Source organism: Cokeromyces recurvatus (genome assembly GCF_025118155.1).
Source record: "Cokeromyces recurvatus strain NRRL 2243 chromosome Unknown BX663scaffold_11, whole genome shotgun sequence".
NCBI lineage: Eukaryota > Fungi > Mucoromycota > Mucoromycetes > Mucorales > Mucoraceae > Cokeromyces > Cokeromyces recurvatus.
In genome coordinates, this window is record NW_026251397.1 from 265,703 (window position 1) to 281,098 (window position 15,396).

Sequence of the window (15,396 nt, forward strand, 5' to 3'; positions counted from 1 at the left end):
CATCTAATTATTCATCTTTTTATTATTAACAAATGCGATGCTTGTAAAGAAAGAATAAAAAAGGTTATAAATGTGTATATATAAGGCATAATATATATGTATATATGTATATATATGTATATATATGCGTATGTATTATATGTATATCATGTATTTGTTTATGTATAGCTTTACTTCTTCTTGCCAAATGTCAAAGGCTCACCAATATTCTTTCCTCTTAACTTGATACCAAGAGCACGCTCCATTTTACCAAGAATGTTTTGGTTGGGAATAGCCTTACCAGCTTCGTATTCATTTACAACTTGAGGCTTTTCATTAATAAGTTGAGCCAAGTCCTTTTGTGTGATACCCTTTGCTTGACGTCCCTTTTGAATAGCCTTACCAACAGACATATCAACACGAGGTGGTGGTGGAACGTCATTTTCACGGTCAAGTTTAGCAATACGACGATGATCTGTATCAGCATGACTAGAGTTGGTTACGGTCGATTTCTTTTCAGTAACAATAGCAGCACCAACCTAAAAATTGAAAATGTTCGAGTTAGCTTTTATCCTTTAAACGCACTTTTTTTTTTTTTGTTTTTTTTAATACATGTTTATTTATTTTATTCTCTCCATATTTCCCTTTATCCGTTTTTTTTTCCCTTTTTCCTTTTATCTTTTATCTTTCTTTTGATATACTTACTCTTCTGGCAGCATTAAGATCAGATTCGCTACGAGCAACCTTTGCCTTTGTAGGGTCACGCTTGCGAAGAACGGTAGTCTTATCCCAGTCTATACAAATAATATACCTTTAGCAAATATTGACTTGCTAACTAAATATCAATATAAATGGTCTTACCAGACATGTTTAGATAATATAAAATAAATTAAGGAAATAAAAAAAAAAAAAAGAAATTGAAAACTTGGGATTTTTTTTTATTTTATTATTATTATCATTATTTATTCGTATAAATAACCGCAGCTGCTGAAGTTTTTTTTTTTTTTTGTTTTCCAATTAGTATTGATGTGGCAACAAATTACCAATAAGATTAAGCAAATGGAACTTATCTTGGAAGGCCATAGAAAGAAATTTCAGGACGCAGTTTTAATTTTTGAACTCATAAAAAAAAAACTTTTTAAAACAAAGCAAGTACTCGAAGCTTTTTTACTTTTACTCGTAGAAACTTTTTATTTCCTATTATAAGCGTAATATTTTGAAAAATTATACTCATACTATTAAGCATTTGTTATAAGAAATATTACATCTATTTAGCATTAGTTTTTTTTTTTGGATATTATAACATAATTAGCTTAATTTATTTTAATAGAAACAAATTCAAAGCTTTTTTTTTTTATGATATACACTTTTAACGAGTACTAGATAATAAAAAGAAGGAAAGCAATCTCATAATAAAGTCTTTCTATTTATTATCACAATAGAATCATTTATTTAAAATCATTATGTAATATGCGTTGTCACAAAAATATCCATATTTAGCATAAAGCGTTCTAAGATATTATATATTTATATATCTGTATATTTTTTTTTACAACATACCTTCAACGATGTCTGAGTACCAGTAGTAAAATTGTGGTATATAAAAGCTGTAACATAATAGATGAATCAAATCTTTTTATTGCTTTTCAATTTTATTTGCAACTCTACCATCTATGAAAAATAAGAATAAAATATGCTTTGTTTACATATACATGCTTCTTCTTTTCTCTATAAAAGCATTATTTGTGTAAGTTCTTACACTAAATGGTCTTGTGTAAATATTTAATAAAAAAAAAAAAAAGAGGAGGGGGAAGGAGAGCTTCATATGGTTAGGTATAAATAACAAAGAGGTTAACAAATGAAGGATATAGCAGCCTTACTGAAGGAACGTGTATACGAGTATATCATATTGATTCATTATTTGGAGAAGGTGATTTAGGCTGTGTGTGTGTGTGTGTATACTTATCACTTTCCAGCTAAAAGATTTATATATACTAGAATATGTATATCATTATTTAGAATTGTTGTTTTATATATAAAGAGAATACGAAAGAGGTTTCTATAGTTCTCTTTTATTTATTTATAATGGATCTTTTTGGCCTTTTTTTTTTCTTTTTTTTAAACAAAATACATGTAGTTTATACCTATTTCATTAATATTACAGTACGCATTCTTCTCTTTGTAATTTATAAATTAGCATCTTTATTTTCTAACAGTTTTTGCTCTCTCGACATAGTAACGAGCTTCTTTCGCTCTGTGAATAATTGCACCACGTACAGTTCCTCTCTTAAGTAACTTGTAACCTTTCTGTACAGGAATATTGCGACGTCTTTCATCTCTTCGCTTTCTGAACAGCTCTCGACGCTCCTTAATTTCTTCATCACTTATTCGTGTTGTAGAGGCATATTGTAAATAAGTTCCGTCAATTAATTTATGACAATCAATCATACGCTTGGGCATATTCTAAATGTAAATGTAAGTATTCAGGGTAACTAGGATAATAAATGATATTGAATGTTATTACCTGAATGACTTGAAATACTTCTAAAGGATCATGAACGGATAAAATCTCACTTTCATTTAATTTGAATATGCCTAAAGCAATACGAAATAATACTTTTTGTCCATCACTATGAATTGACTTTAGCATTGTTTTCGTATAATATATATTTCTATATCTATCTATAAACAAAAAAAAAACTCACTAAAATAAGCAATCCCAAACACGTAATACGCTCTAAAATAAATTAAGAATAAAATGAACTTACTATACATTCTTAATAAATACAGATATAAATATATACATATGTACATATCACATCTATTTTTTTTCCTTCATTTTTATACATACCTCGGTCGGTAAAATATTAATATACAAAGTTAAGAACCAATGACTAGTAACTAAAGAACAAGTTGGCATACCTACAGTCGCTTCTTCTTCACATTCCCAAAACGTTTTCCCTCCAGAGATCCTGTTCCACAAGTGAGGGTGTCTTTCGGAGATTAAACTCATCAGCACGTTTTGATCTATATTGGCACCTTCCATCGTCACATCATAAATACTGGATGGCAAAATATCGGTAATCAAAACTACAAATGTCCAAAATGCTTCTTCTTCATTATTCATAAATAAAAGCAACATGCCTGCAATATAATTTAATGATTGGCAATAACCAATTGAAGGGGAATAGATCGAAAAAGCTAAAAGAACTCTTCTTAAAGATTGAATGATGGGTATCTTCTTTTCTGTATTTGATAAAGAATTGTTTTCAGGACGAAAATGATTATTTTCAGGAAATGTACGATGTAAATCTAATCAAACCACATAAATAAAAATAAGCAAAGTGAATATATAATTTTTTTTACTACCTCTTTCAATAATATCAAGATTTTCATTTTCATTTCCTATTTCTTCTGCATGTTTCACCAAATCAAAATATAAACCTTTATTTGCTTCCATTTTTGCTTTTGCTCCACTATAATGTAACCAAGCCTAAAAAGACTATCATTTAATTTTTTTTTCTTTTTTTTGTCACATTTCAATTTTCCTTACCTGTCCTCTTAAATCAGGTGGTATACCTTTTCGGATGTAACGTTTAACTATATCAAAAAAAAAAGAATAAGCATTTTATATGTATACACATATTATTTATAAATAATTACTTTTATTACTTCTTGCAGGCCATTGACCATTGTTATCTGCTAAAAGTTGTTTCCATTTTAATAATCTTCGCTTCATAATGGGTGCATATTTATTTTGAAACTCATTATAGTCTTCCTCAGTAACCCATTGTGAACTTTTCAAGAATCCGTATTGATCTCTAGACATAGTATGCATATTATTATTAGACAGTGAAACAAATAAAATAAAATAAAATAAAATAAAATGAATAAAATAAAATAAAATAAAATAAAATAAAAAAAAAGATACCTTTCTCCTGTTTGCTTTTGAGGAGGTGGGTAGGTAGTATTTGAACCGTCGTCATATAATTGTCGCTGATTATTTTCTCCTTTTTTACGAGAAATGGCTAGTTTTTCTTTGAATGAGTTTGCAAGGGATTTATTACTGCTATTATGATCATTTGAGGATATCGGGGTTGGGGAATCTTTATTATTTGACAATAATTAATAATAAATAGACTATTAATTATAAAATGATGGTATTTACCTATTAAAGGTCGAGGATCATCTTCTACTATCGAGAAGGGTGTCATTATAGATAATTTGGTGTCTGTTGTAGAATGAAAATAAGAAGATATAATATCGTCATCGTCGTCGTCATCATCATCATCATTTTCCTCTGATCCTGATTCGTCAATAGAAGAAGTAGCTCCAGTTCTATTATTAAGAACAGTTAAAAAATTGTGATGAGACGTTTGATTTCGCAGTGATGGGTGCTGTGAACTAAAACTAGGTGCTCTTTTGATATGTTTACTATTTTGAGAAGGTGGATTAGTATTGCTCAGTAAATAATCTGACAGTTGTCTACGAATGATGGAATGATTAAAGGAAGATGACCGTTGACGAGTTTTATATTTCTTCATGTCTACTCTTTCTTCTAGCGTCTTTGTTTCTGTAGCGGCAGTCCGAGATGGTAAAGACATTATATAAATGTAACAGACTCAAGTCGAGATGAATTGGGTTTTTTGGGTATACGAAAAAAAAGAACAAAAATAAAATAAAATAAAATAATGAAATAGAAACAAGTTTCAGAAAAGATCGATATAATGTTTAAAAATAAAATAAAGTAGAGTTATTTAATGAATAAAGAAATTGTTCATTATAATATCTATAATAGAACAATAAATGTAAATATGGATTTGTATTTATTTATCTATTTATTTATTTATTTATTATTTATTTATTTATTTATTTATTTATTTTTTGGTTAAAAAAGCGGAGTTTACTATTCATAATGCTACTGTTCATACTCAAAATGATGGCAACTGTACAAATCAAGAATATAAAATATGCTGTTAATTGTTAGGTAACACGAAGAATTAGCGCCTCTTTACTTTGCAATTTTTAACAATACCGATTTTTTTTTATTATCTTTGTAAGTCTTAAAAGTGCAATGCTTTTTCTTTTTTATGAGATTTGGACAAGAATATTTATTTATTAGATGAACCAATTTAAAATATAGATGGTTTTATAGAGCTTTTTTTTTTTTTTTCTTCAAACCATTTTTCCCCAATGTGATTCTTATATGGTTAGCCTATCCAGTACAATCCTCAACAGTAGTTGAAATATTACACGGTATAGATTTGTTCATCGTTTTTTTTTTTTTTTTTTTTTTTTTTTTTTTTTTTTTTTTTTTAAAAAAAAAAAGGGGGCTTTATATGAGCTCTGATACCCATCTTCGACCAAAAGCGAACCCTTACTACTCTACTGCTGCTCATCGTCATAATTGAATCATCTCTTCTTAATAACAAGGTATCGAAAAGAGAGAACCCTAACGAGCATAGTGATGTAGTAATCATTTTCATTATCGTTGATGGGAGATTTTCGAGTATATCTAATAACTTTGTACCTATTTGCCTTTAGATGATTTATACTTTATTATTATTACTATTATCAAGATAAAGTATATTCTAAACTACATTTGAGTGAGTTTAATTATTACGCGTACGATCATTATCCTCAGCTTAAACAAAAAAAAAAAAAAAAAAAAAAATCCAGTTTCTTTTTAATAATACGTATCTCCTTATTTTTTGAAAAAATTGTTTCTTTTCAATTCCATTGCTGTTTTATAAGGTGCAGTAATTGGAGGCTGTAAAGGATCTAATTGCTTATAAGTAGCCTGCAAAGGATAAGTTCTATCTGAATCATAACCGCTATAATCATTGTTTATATTTATAAATATTCAGTCATTATGATTTAAATCCTACTTACTTTATATCGCCACAGGCAATAAAGGGTACAATTGTTCTGTTAGGTCCTACTAATTCGTTCATAGAATCATATTGTAAATCTAATAAAGGATTGGCCATAGTTGGTGTATATCCTGGTGGTGGTTGATAGTTCTGACATACGATGAAAGACTCTATACTTGAATTACGTGAACTTCTAGGCTTACTGCATGTCACTGTTGGAAAGAATATCTTCAGTTGACTATAAAGTAAAGTAATGTCTTTACCACGGAATATTTTCGCTACAAATGTTCCACCAGGACGAAGAACATGAGTTGTAATATTAAGGGCCTACAAGAAAGAGAGTGAGCAAGCAAGGATTGGAGATAAGATGATGAACACATAAAATGAATTACATACAGCTAGCAATAATTGAGCTTGAATGTATTCGTCCATATCATGAAGACCAGTCACTGTCAAGTAAAGAAAGAAACAAAAATGAATATAAATTCATTTTCATATTTAGTCATTCTACATACCATCAGGTGCGCCATCACAAATAACGATATCAGCCATTTCACCATCAAAATAAGAAATGATTTTTTCTGCAGTGGATTTTTTAGTAATATCACCTTGAAGTTGAATGACTCCTTCTAAAGGTGCCATGGCTTGTAAGTCAACAGCCACAATTTTTGGCTCTGGTTCATTAGGCGTTTGTTTGTGATTTTCGCTGATAAAAATAAATAAGAATAGTCAAGATAGGCGATACATTGTACTTTTTTTTTTTTTTTTTTTTTTTTTTTTTTTTTTTTGAACATGACACTTACCTTAAACGCTTAGAAAGCACTTGAGACCAACTGCCTGGTGCTGCACAAAGATCTACTGCTCTTTTTACACCTTAAAAACACACACACACACACACACACACACACACACACACACATAGATTAATTAAACAAGCTGTTGATTTCTTTTTTGATCGATGCAAACCTTGTAAAAAGTTGAATTCTTCATCTAATTGCAATAATTTAAAAGCACTTCTCGCACGCCAACCTTCTTCTTTCGCAAGTCGATAATACTATTGTTTATTGTTTATTAAACTTCAAATGGATAAAATTAACTTTGATTTATACATACAACATCTCTTTTATCTTTTGATGATTTTCCCATTCTAGTTGATTGATCAGTTTTTAAGAAAAAAAAAAAAAAAAAAAGGCTTTTTTTTTATGATTATTATTATTATCAAAAAAGTAGTCATAATAGTATACAAATTAAATCGAGACAATTTTTTTTTTTAATATTACATTTCTGATCTTTTGTTAACTTTCTTGCCTTAAAGACTGAATTTACTTTATATTGAATTAAAGTTTTTTTTTTCTTTATATCTTTAGGAGAAAATAACAAATGAAGCGTGAAGACTATGTATATACATATGTAATAATAGAAAAGAAGAGTTGATCAATACATATATATCTGCTAGTCTACGAATATCTAAATTGCTCTGTTTTTGAAAATAAATAATAAAAAAAAGGTCGCAATCAATAATCTCACTAATTTAACCAGGTTGATTTGTGCTTGAAATCATTAAATAAAAAGAATGTTGTTTTATCAAATCTAGTATAATTAGAACCTATTAATGATTATTCACTAAAAGAAAATGGTGTCGAAAATTATAAAAGAACTGGATTAAAATAAATATTTGTGAAGGACATTTTTGCTAAGAAAGTTAAAACAATTGTTATCTATCTCATTCAAAGTTTTGAATTATCCAGGCTTCGATAATCTTATTCATTGCATTTTGTTCAAGTCGTCTGAATAAAAAGTTAAAAAGCTATGTTGATACGATTATTTTTTTTTATCATCAAAAGATAAATACAAAAGTTTAATTGTTATTATTCTTTTTCCACAAAAAAAAAATAAAGATTATGTACATTAAAACTCTTCTTTTTCAGGTGGTGGTCCACAAGGTTGAAGCATTTTCTAAATGAATGGATGAGCAATCATTGTTTGTTATTTTTTCCTTTAAAAAAAAAATACCTCTAACAAATTATGTTTAACACGTGCTTTGCATTCGTTTTCAGCTACAGAAATATAAGAAAGTAAAGAATTATGACACATGAAGGAAGCAAGTGAATCTCTATGTTGATTAGTGAGCCATTCACTTTTTTTTTTTTAAAAAAAACAAGGATAATCTATGATTAGTTTATACAAAGAATATAAAAAAAAAAGATTACTTAAAGAAATGCTGTTCTTACTATTTCACAGTATCAGCGTGTCCAGTTCCAACATATTTTGATTGTACTAAAAAAGAGTAAAAGGAAAAAAAAAAAAAAAAAAAAAAAAAAAAAAAAAAAAAAAAAAAAAAAAAAAAAAAAAAGTTAATCAAGACAGTATTGATTCCTTCATTTTCAATAATTAAGTTTAGTTTACAATGTTCAATTTGACTATTAATATTAGGACGATCCTAGTTTTTAATAAGGAGAAGAAAAAAAAAAAGTAAGATTTACAATCAAAATAAATTAATGTAAATAATTATATACCATAATTTACTATAATTGAAAGAAAGATAATTCACTTGCTGTTGTTTTTTTTTTCTCTAAATATGATTCCTTCCATGAAAAGGTCGTCACAAATTTAACGATCTAAAATTTTGGATCAAGAAATTAAGAAGACAGCTAAAGAAAAGAAGAATCCTCAATAAACAATTCTATAAAAGTGAGAAATCAATTTAGCAAAATTGAAAAATAAAAAAAAAATAAAGACTAGAACTTCAAAGTTTTTACTCTCTTTTATAGAACATCTATAACAAGAAGTTAAGTATTATTTGAGGAACATACTAGATAGTCTACATATTATTTTAGTATGCGTTTATTATACAGACAAATGAAAGTATACATGACTAAGCTTTTCTAATTATATATGGACTGAAGCCATATTATAGTCTACAAGTGAAGGTGCATATATATCGTATATAGAAGCATAGTTTATTATTATTATGCTTAAAAAATAACAACAACAACAACAACAACAATTATTATTATTATTACTTCTGCAACAAGCTCAATCACTCAAACTTGTAAGAAAAAGAAATATAAAAATAAACACTTGCAACTCATTTTCATTCATATTTACAAGCTAATTACTAACGACAATAGTCAAGCCTGTTATCACTGTACTAAAAAATAAAAAATTATGTTTATGACTAACGCATTCGTAACTGAATAATTTTATCTCAGATCGTCCTAGAAAAAAAAAAAAATTCCCAATCGTTTCAATTTAGGTACAACACATGCTTTATTATTGAAATATGCGTACTACAAGTGTAGTGTACATGAAGTGATTTACAAACTTATTATATAACGCGCTTAGTGTAATTTTATGTAGTCATCAATTTGGTCGATTAATTATTTTATTTATTTACATACTTCTTTTTATTTATTTATTTTTTTTTCTCCTTTTCTTTAATTTCTTTTCCATTCATTAATTTCTTCTTATTAATCATTTGAAGAGGAAAAAATATATAATCCATTTTTATATATAAAAAGGGACTTTAAAACTTGATAAGAAAATTTAGAACAAAAACAAAACAAAACCAAAAAAAACAAAAGCATAAAATAAAATATAGGAAAGGAATCTATTCTACTAGAATAAAACTAACTAAAAATGGGACCAGCTGTTTCGACTTTAATACATGGTGATAAAAAAAAAAAGAAATCATTACATCAATCTATTGATTCTTCAAATGATTTAGATGTATCTACTATGCTGTTTGACAGAAATTTTTCACAAGACGACGTCACCCAGCAACTTCCGCTTTTTCATTCTGCAAAATTTCCTTATATAAGTTTAAACGAATCCCCTTCTTATTCAGATGAACCTTCCATGTCTTCCTCCATTATTCAAACACCTTTAGTAAAAGAAGATGCTACCCTATATAAACAAAACGTTTCTGGTAAGTGCTCACTATTCTTTTTTTTCTTTTCAACATTTTAATGTATGTATCTCTACATTTAATTTTGATTACTTGCTCTTTATAAATGTATATATTTTTTCTCTTCTTTATTTTTTTTTCCCTCTTTTTCTTTTTCTTATTTTTTTTTTTTTTTTTTTTTTTTTTACTTTTTCTTTGTTTTATTTTGTATATTATTTTTATTTTTTTTTCATCTAATTCCTAATATTAATAAAATTGTATTATTGAAATAGAAATTGCATCAAAAATAATACCCAAAAGAGCTTGGTCAGGTTATCATCTTTTTCAATTAGCCAACATGAAGGGAGATCCTTCACAGCCGCCACGAATAATTAAAACCCCTAGATTCCGATCCACAGGACATAAACTAGCATCCAATCTGAATACAGTCAATTCATCAGCGCCCTCATTATCTTCTACTACCTCACAACAAACGAAGCCGTTACTAATTATAGAAAATACGATTGATACCGAAAAAGGAAAAGAGCCTGCAGAGATGGAACAACTTATTTCTATGATGAAAAACCATAAAGTGTCGGATGATACAGCATCATTTGATTTTAATTTTGGGTTAAATAACAACAATAAACCCTTAACACCTATACCCTCACCTCAGTCAGCAACAACAAGTTTTATTCCATCTCCTGAATTCAAGTTTTCCTTTTCAGCCTCTATACCTAATACAAATCATCATTACACATATGGTTATAGTACAAATACGACGATTCCTAATGAAGAAGAAGATGAATATGATGATGGTAACATAGCTATCAATGGCCATTATCATTATCATAAAAATGAATATTATACCGCAACGACAAGTAATAGCCATATGAATAATGAATATGAATATATATATATAAATGTTAATATTGATCATGTATATATATATCTACTTAGATGAAGGAACAGAAAATCATCTCAATAACGATACACTTTATATATCAGAACGAAAAATATTACCTTTACCAAAACCTCGTTGGAAAAGGCATCAAGATAAATCTACAACTACAATCGCTATTCGAACTCAAGATGGATCTACGAATTATCCTTTTAATAGAGTCCAAGATGCTAATAACACAAGTCATTTATTTAATAGAATACCATCATCAAATATAACTCTAAACGAGGATATGAGTAATATCAAGAAGATGAAATGTTCTGCTGGCAATAAAGTGATTAGTAATAAACAACGACAAAAAGTGGATAATAAAAGGAAAGAAAGAAACTGGCAAGATAACGTTAGTAGTAGTAGTACAACTGCAGAAGTGACAGAAATTCGTAATGAGTATTTTATAGATTCAAAAAAGATGGGCTTACATATACCTTCTTCTTCTTCAAATCATAATTTATCTATCAATAAGCCATTTAATCTAAAATCATCTGAATCTATGAGAGAACGGATAAAGACTAAATTAAAAACAATTCAAGCTACAAAGGGAACTTCTGTCAGTACTGCGGTAGTCACCATTCCATCAGTCACAACAAATTCAACTAAAAAATCAATATCACAAAAGAAAAAGCCAATAAAGAATCAAACAGAGACTAATAAAGGACAAAAGAAAATCATTGCTCCTCCTTCCTCTTCAACTGTGAAAAAGAAGACGAATAACAAAAAGAGATCTAATCGAGGAGGAGGAGAAGATATAGCTCCAGGAGGTTTTCTATCATCTGACATTACTTTATTTGAAAATCCTATTTCAGATGATTGGATCTGCTTATTTTGTCAATATGATATCTTCATGCATGGTCTTGAAGAAGCAAAACGAAAGAATGGCTATTATCGACGAAGGCGCGAAAGACTTAAAAGATTAAAAGAAGCTGAATTAAGAAGATTAGGTAGTTTAAGTGAATCAGAAGATGACCAACATAAAGAACATATTTGTATGTAATAACGTGTATCTATTATATACATGTATATGTATATATTTATATATATATTTTCTTTTCTTTTTTTTTTTTCTTTTTTTTTTTTTTAATACATATTTATATAAATATACACTTTTATTTGTATACATATTTTTATATACAAATATGTATTTATACATGTATACATACATACATACATACAAATATACGTACATACTAGATAGCATCTCTTCTCCCTTCCCTTTAATCATATTCGTATATTTTTTCTTTTCTTTTCCTTTCTATTCTGTATGAATATGTGTGTGCTGATCTTACTCTGAAATTCAATTCATTTTAACCACTTGTTTTAATTACTCCTGAAAGTGTTATTCTTATTGACCAATAAGGAGAGATAGAGATAGTTGAATCAAAAAAAAATGTCAATAATTTATGAAAACAGTAGTATATACATAATTAGGTCTCCTTAAATAAGAACATGAAATAGAGTTAGCTTTACAACATCCATATTCACGTGTTTCCATTCATTTAATGCTTGTTGTTATTTATAATAGATGTTTTGCATAAATAAATCGGTGATAAATCATCCATACAATAAATAAATATGTATATTTGTATATATATATATATAGACACCCTTATTTAACACCTCTGCCTTTTTTTCCATTTTCTTAATAGTATCTTTGCTTCATGTTTTGCTTGTTCTATATCCACTTCATCCATATTTAGCATGTCTTCATAATTCGTGTTATCTAACTTGTCTTGGTCATGCAATATAAATTGAGTGATGCAATCACGATTTTGCTTCAAACAACTGAATGAAATAAAATCGTTTTTAATACTCTCTTCAACTGTATCCACGTTTATTGGTTTTAAATTACTTGATGGCAAAGCAAAGTAATTCTTTACTTCTTCCTTTGAAACATCGATTGTCTTTTTATTATCTATTATGCGACTTTTAAATATAAATACGTATATGTGTATATTTTTGAAAAAAGAAAAGGTAATATAAGCTAATTTATCTTGACAAAAAAAAAAAAGCAATTATTTATAAATTACCTTGTTATATTACGCTTATGTATACTTTGTGCAAATATGCGTTCTTCTATTGTAGTTGCAGAAATTAATCTGTAAACTACAGTAGACTTCTTTTGTCCAAGTCGGAAAATTCTACCAATACTTTGTTCATCATACAATGGATTCCAATCCTGATCAACTAAAACAATACGACTAGCAGCAGTCAAATTAATACCAATAGCAGCTGCCTATAAAATAATTTAGATTCTTTTTTCTGAATTAAATTTGCTATATTTACTTTTGCAGAAAGAAGCATGGCATCAATATTCTCATCTTCGTTATAAAATCGGTCAATATTAAGTTGACGTTCCTATTGATAAATCATGTATTGATAACTGTTTGTAGAACTAAAGTAAAAAAAAAAAAAAGTTTATTTTTTTACCGAGGTTACTGTACTTCCATCAATTCTGGATATTTTAATACCAAACACAGGTAATAAATGCTGGATATAATCTATAACAATAAATTATATGTTTAGTAAATTGTAAAAAAAATAGTTAAAACTACAATTCTTACCCAAGCATGCTACACTATGAGAAACAATAATTAATTTTTCTTTCATCACTTGACAATCCTTTGCAAGATCAACAATAAACGACATTTTTCCTGAGCATTTCCATGATTCAATAGCTAAAAAAAAATTGCATTTAATTCACTTCTTCTTCGTATTCAATATATAGACTGCTTTATTACCTGATTTTTCTAAATAACTAATTGCCCAGTCAAAGCCACCATTAGAAAGCCATTTTTCAAATATATTCACTTCATCATCTTCAATCAATTCTGTATCCAAAGCAGCTAATGTAATCATGCCATCAGTCGTATTTTCTGGAATACTAACAATTTCGTCTTCAACTTCATTATCAGCAATATCCACGTTCCTTGTACCATATTCTTTATTCATCGTTATTTTTCGTTGCTTTTCTTGTCTTCTTTTTAATAACTAAATATTAAATAGATTAGTAAATACGTTGGCCTCCTCCTCCTCCTCTCCTCCTTTTTTTATTTTTTGTAGAAGAAAAAAAAAACTCACTGATTGGAATATTTTTGGATGATTACAGATTGCACGTAAAATAAGTAAGCCAGTAAGAGGGCTAACCCCATTCGAAAGTTGTAATATATTAACATAGCCTTCATATTGAACTGGACTCATTGTAAAATAAACTGCATATTCTGTCTTTGGTGGTAATTCTTTGGTTAAGATGGTACCATCACGTCTATGAGTTACATTTTCGGTCAGTAAACGAAATACAATTGATTTGAGAGCCGCTTGTCTTTTGACTGCTATACTTGAATCTGCATAACATCTTTCTATTTGAGTCTTAAAATAAGCTTTAAAACTTTCAGGACTTCCAAGTATGTCTGGAGCAACAAAACTTAGCATGTGATAATATTCACTTAAATGATTCTGCAGAGGGTATCCTGTTAAACAAATTCTAATCTGTGTTCTTATTTGTTTGACCAAGTTAGTAATACATGCCATTGAGTTTTTAATACGGTGTCCTTCGTCTAGTACAATCACATCTGCACCTGGATTGATAAGCATTGTATAGTATTCATCTCTTATCTTATCATTCCTTTTATTCCCAGTTAATAAAATCCGAAATTGTTCATATGTCATCAACATAACACCACCATGTGTATACCAATATTTTAAAAATCGTGAGCGATCTGTATCTCGAAATCCAAGTCCTAAATGAATCGTACTATATTAGGAGTAGATCAACTAAATATTTATGTGTATATATCTATATGTGTATATCTATATGCGTATATATATGCATATATGTATATATACCTGAAAAAGTAAATACTTCTCCAATCACGTTTTCCATATTAACAGACCATTTATCAAACTCGTTTACCCAATTTGACAATGTGATTAATGGTGCCAGTATTAATACTCGTTTTCCCTAACAATATAAATACGGATTTAAAAGTTATATATATATATGTATTCATATATATAAGTGTAATTACAGTTGGAAAATTAGACGATGGACTTTGTTGAAGTTGCTCATATAATGCTGTTAAAAGCACAATCGTCTGAAATGTCTTGCCTAATCCCATTGTATGTGCTAATAAACAGCCATGACGTTTTTTATAAATACGATTCCACATAAATTGAAGACCTTCAAGCTATATATATATGTATATATATATATGTATATGAGTTGAAAGAACAACCAGGATATGGTTATGAAATTAAGAATAGCTTATACCTGATGCGTTTTTAATAGTTGACAATGTTTTTTATTTATTGTAAATTCTATCTCTTTTAAAGCTTTTATCTTTTCTTCATCTTCTATTTCTGGTGGATCTTCCTCATCAGATTCAATCACAATAGATGATGTTTTTGTAGAGTTATAATCATCTAAAAATTCCTGCAAAGTTCTTTTTTTAGCAGGATTCACTACTTTGTCATCATACGCTGTTAAATTATGATCTACTTGTAATAAATGTTTAAACTGAGTCTTTGGAGTCTTTGTTTGAATAATTTTATTTAAAATTGAAGATTCGTGTTCATCCATGATTTGTATATAATTTATAAATGAAAAGAAAGAGAAAAAAAAAAAAAAAAAAAAAAAAAAAAAAAAAAAAAAAAAAAAAAAAAAAAAAAAAAGAGGGGATAAAAAAGATTTTTTTTTTAAAAAA

The 15,396-nt window shown here is 28.0% G+C and overlaps 7 protein-coding genes across 7 annotated transcripts; 1 reads left to right on the plus strand and 6 right to left on the minus strand.

Annotated features, from left to right (window-relative positions):
- Nucleotides 1-34: 34 nt before the first annotated feature.
- BX663DRAFT_507889 (multi protein bridging factor 1-domain-containing protein) lies at nucleotides 35-892 on the minus strand. Its single transcript, XM_051527407.1, has 3 exons — nucleotides 841-892; nucleotides 685-773; nucleotides 35-518 (listed from the first exon to the last, which is right to left on the minus strand). The coding sequence occupies exons 1-3, from the start codon at nucleotides 845-847 to the stop codon at nucleotides 171-173; spliced, it is 444 nt and encodes a 147-aa protein (XP_051383202.1). The 5' UTR covers nucleotides 848-892; the 3' UTR covers nucleotides 35-170.
- Nucleotides 893-2,683: 1,791 nt separating this feature from the next.
- Nucleotides 2,684-3,808, minus strand: BX663DRAFT_433825 (rab-GTPase-TBC domain-containing protein; the record flags this gene model as incomplete). Its single annotated transcript, XM_051523021.1, has 5 exons — nucleotides 2,684-2,716; nucleotides 2,831-3,291; nucleotides 3,349-3,472; nucleotides 3,533-3,579; nucleotides 3,643-3,808. 5 exons carry the CDS (start codon nucleotides 3,806-3,808, stop codon nucleotides 2,684-2,686), a joined length of 831 nt encoding a protein of 276 aa, XP_051383203.1.
- Nucleotides 3,809-3,896: 88 nt separating this feature from the next.
- Nucleotides 3,897-4,815, minus strand: BX663DRAFT_44325 (uncharacterized protein). Its single transcript, XM_051523557.1, has one exon. It carries the CDS (start codon nucleotides 4,581-4,583, stop codon nucleotides 4,008-4,010), a length of 576 nt encoding a protein of 191 aa, XP_051383204.1. The 5' UTR covers nucleotides 4,584-4,815; the 3' UTR covers nucleotides 3,897-4,007.
- Nucleotides 4,816-5,632: 817 nt separating this feature from the next.
- Nucleotides 5,633-7,013, minus strand: BX663DRAFT_507902 (FtsJ-like methyltransferase-domain-containing protein). Its single transcript, XM_051527408.1, has 7 exons — nucleotides 6,966-7,013; nucleotides 6,819-6,906; nucleotides 6,656-6,725; nucleotides 6,368-6,558; nucleotides 6,249-6,301; nucleotides 5,872-6,179; nucleotides 5,633-5,813 (listed from the first exon to the last, which is right to left on the minus strand). Exons 1-7 carry the CDS (start codon nucleotides 6,996-6,998, stop codon nucleotides 5,684-5,686), a joined length of 873 nt encoding a protein of 290 aa, XP_051383205.1. The 5' UTR covers nucleotides 6,999-7,013; the 3' UTR covers nucleotides 5,633-5,683.
- Nucleotides 7,014-7,660: 647 nt separating this feature from the next.
- BX663DRAFT_507906 (splicing factor 3B subunit 5/RDS3 complex subunit 10) lies at nucleotides 7,661-8,489 on the minus strand. The gene is made up of 5 exons (XM_051527409.1): nucleotides 8,369-8,489; nucleotides 8,259-8,292; nucleotides 8,084-8,129; nucleotides 7,866-7,989; nucleotides 7,661-7,808 (listed from the first exon to the last, which is right to left on the minus strand). Exons 1-5 carry the CDS (start codon nucleotides 8,369-8,371, stop codon nucleotides 7,761-7,763), a joined length of 255 nt encoding a protein of 84 aa, XP_051383206.1. The 5' UTR covers nucleotides 8,372-8,489; the 3' UTR covers nucleotides 7,661-7,760.
- A 783-nt stretch (nucleotides 8,490-9,272) lies between these two features.
- BX663DRAFT_44421 (uncharacterized protein) lies at nucleotides 9,273-11,374 on the plus strand. Its single transcript, XM_051523611.1, has 5 exons — nucleotides 9,273-9,522; nucleotides 9,580-9,780; nucleotides 10,032-10,556; nucleotides 10,699-11,079; nucleotides 11,163-11,374. The coding sequence occupies exons 1-5, from the start codon at nucleotides 9,492-9,494 to the stop codon at nucleotides 11,168-11,170; spliced, it is 1,146 nt and encodes a 381-aa protein (XP_051383207.1). The 5' UTR covers nucleotides 9,273-9,491; the 3' UTR covers nucleotides 11,171-11,374.
- A 506-nt stretch (nucleotides 11,375-11,880) lies between these two features.
- BX663DRAFT_507911 (P-loop containing nucleoside triphosphate hydrolase protein) lies at nucleotides 11,881-15,345 on the minus strand. Its single transcript, XM_051527410.1, has 10 exons — nucleotides 14,964-15,345; nucleotides 14,722-14,880; nucleotides 14,540-14,654; nucleotides 13,775-14,433; nucleotides 13,435-13,684; nucleotides 13,258-13,371; nucleotides 13,124-13,194; nucleotides 12,980-13,051; nucleotides 12,724-12,929; nucleotides 11,881-12,619 (listed from the first exon to the last, which is right to left on the minus strand). Exons 1-10 carry the CDS (start codon nucleotides 15,270-15,272, stop codon nucleotides 12,307-12,309), a joined length of 2,268 nt encoding a protein of 755 aa, XP_051383208.1. The 5' UTR covers nucleotides 15,273-15,345; the 3' UTR covers nucleotides 11,881-12,306.
- Nucleotides 15,346-15,396: the final 51 nt, after the last annotated feature.

What these genes read in the sequence shown, in the direction of transcription:
- BX663DRAFT_507889 (XM_051527407.1), bottom strand. An exon ending in ATCTTAATGCTGCCAGAAGA is followed by an intron (nt 519 to 684) that starts GTAAGTATATCA and finishes TTCAATTTTTAG; the next exon opens with GTTGGTGCTGCTATTGTTAC.
- BX663DRAFT_44325 (XM_051523557.1), bottom strand. Translation starts at nt 4,583, where the DNA reads ATGTCTTTACCATCTCGGACTGCCGCTACAGAAACAAAGACGCTAGAA.
- BX663DRAFT_507902 (XM_051527408.1), bottom strand. Translation starts at nt 6,998, where the DNA reads ATGGGAAAATCATCAAAAGATAAAAGAGATGTT. An exon ending in AGAATTCAACTTTTTACAAG is followed by an intron (nt 6,726 to 6,818) that starts GTTTGCATCGAT and finishes TGTGTTTTTAAG; the next exon opens with GTGTAAAAAGAGCAGTAGAT. An exon ending in AAGCTCAATTATTGCTAGCT is followed by an intron (nt 6,180 to 6,248) that starts GTATGTAATTCA and finishes TCTTTCTTGTAG; the next exon opens with GCCCTTAATATTACAACTCA.
- BX663DRAFT_507906 (XM_051527409.1), bottom strand. An exon ending in TAATAGTCAAATTGAACATT is followed by an intron (nt 8,130 to 8,258) that starts GTAAACTAAACT and finishes ACTCTTTTTTAG; the next exon opens with TACAATCAAAATATGTTGGA. An exon ending in TTAAACATAATTTGTTAGAG is followed by an intron (nt 7,809 to 7,865) that starts GTATTTTTTTTT and finishes CCATTCATTTAG; the next exon opens with AAAATGCTTCAACCTTGTGG.
- BX663DRAFT_44421 (XM_051523611.1), top strand. Translation starts at nt 9,492, where the DNA reads ATGGGACCAGCTGTTTCGACTTTAATACATG. An exon ending in TGTTTCGACTTTAATACATG is followed by an intron (nt 9,523 to 9,579) that starts GTGATAAAAAAA and finishes CAAATGATTTAG; the next exon opens with ATGTATCTACTATGCTGTTT. An exon ending in ATATAAACAAAACGTTTCTG is followed by an intron (nt 9,781 to 10,031) that starts GTAAGTGCTCAC and finishes TTATTGAAATAG; the next exon opens with AAATTGCATCAAAAATAATA.
- BX663DRAFT_507911 (XM_051527410.1), bottom strand. Translation starts at nt 15,272, where the DNA reads ATGGATGAACACGAATCTTCAATTTTAAATAAAATTATTCAAACAAAG. An exon ending in AGAAGTATTTACTTTTTCAG is followed by an intron (nt 14,434 to 14,539) that starts GTATATATACAT and finishes CGATTCATTTAG; the next exon opens with GACTTGGATTTCGAGATACA. An exon ending in ATCCAAAAATATTCCAATCA is followed by an intron (nt 13,685 to 13,774) that starts GTGAGTTTTTTT and finishes TTTAATATTTAG; the next exon opens with TTATTAAAAAGAAGACAAGA.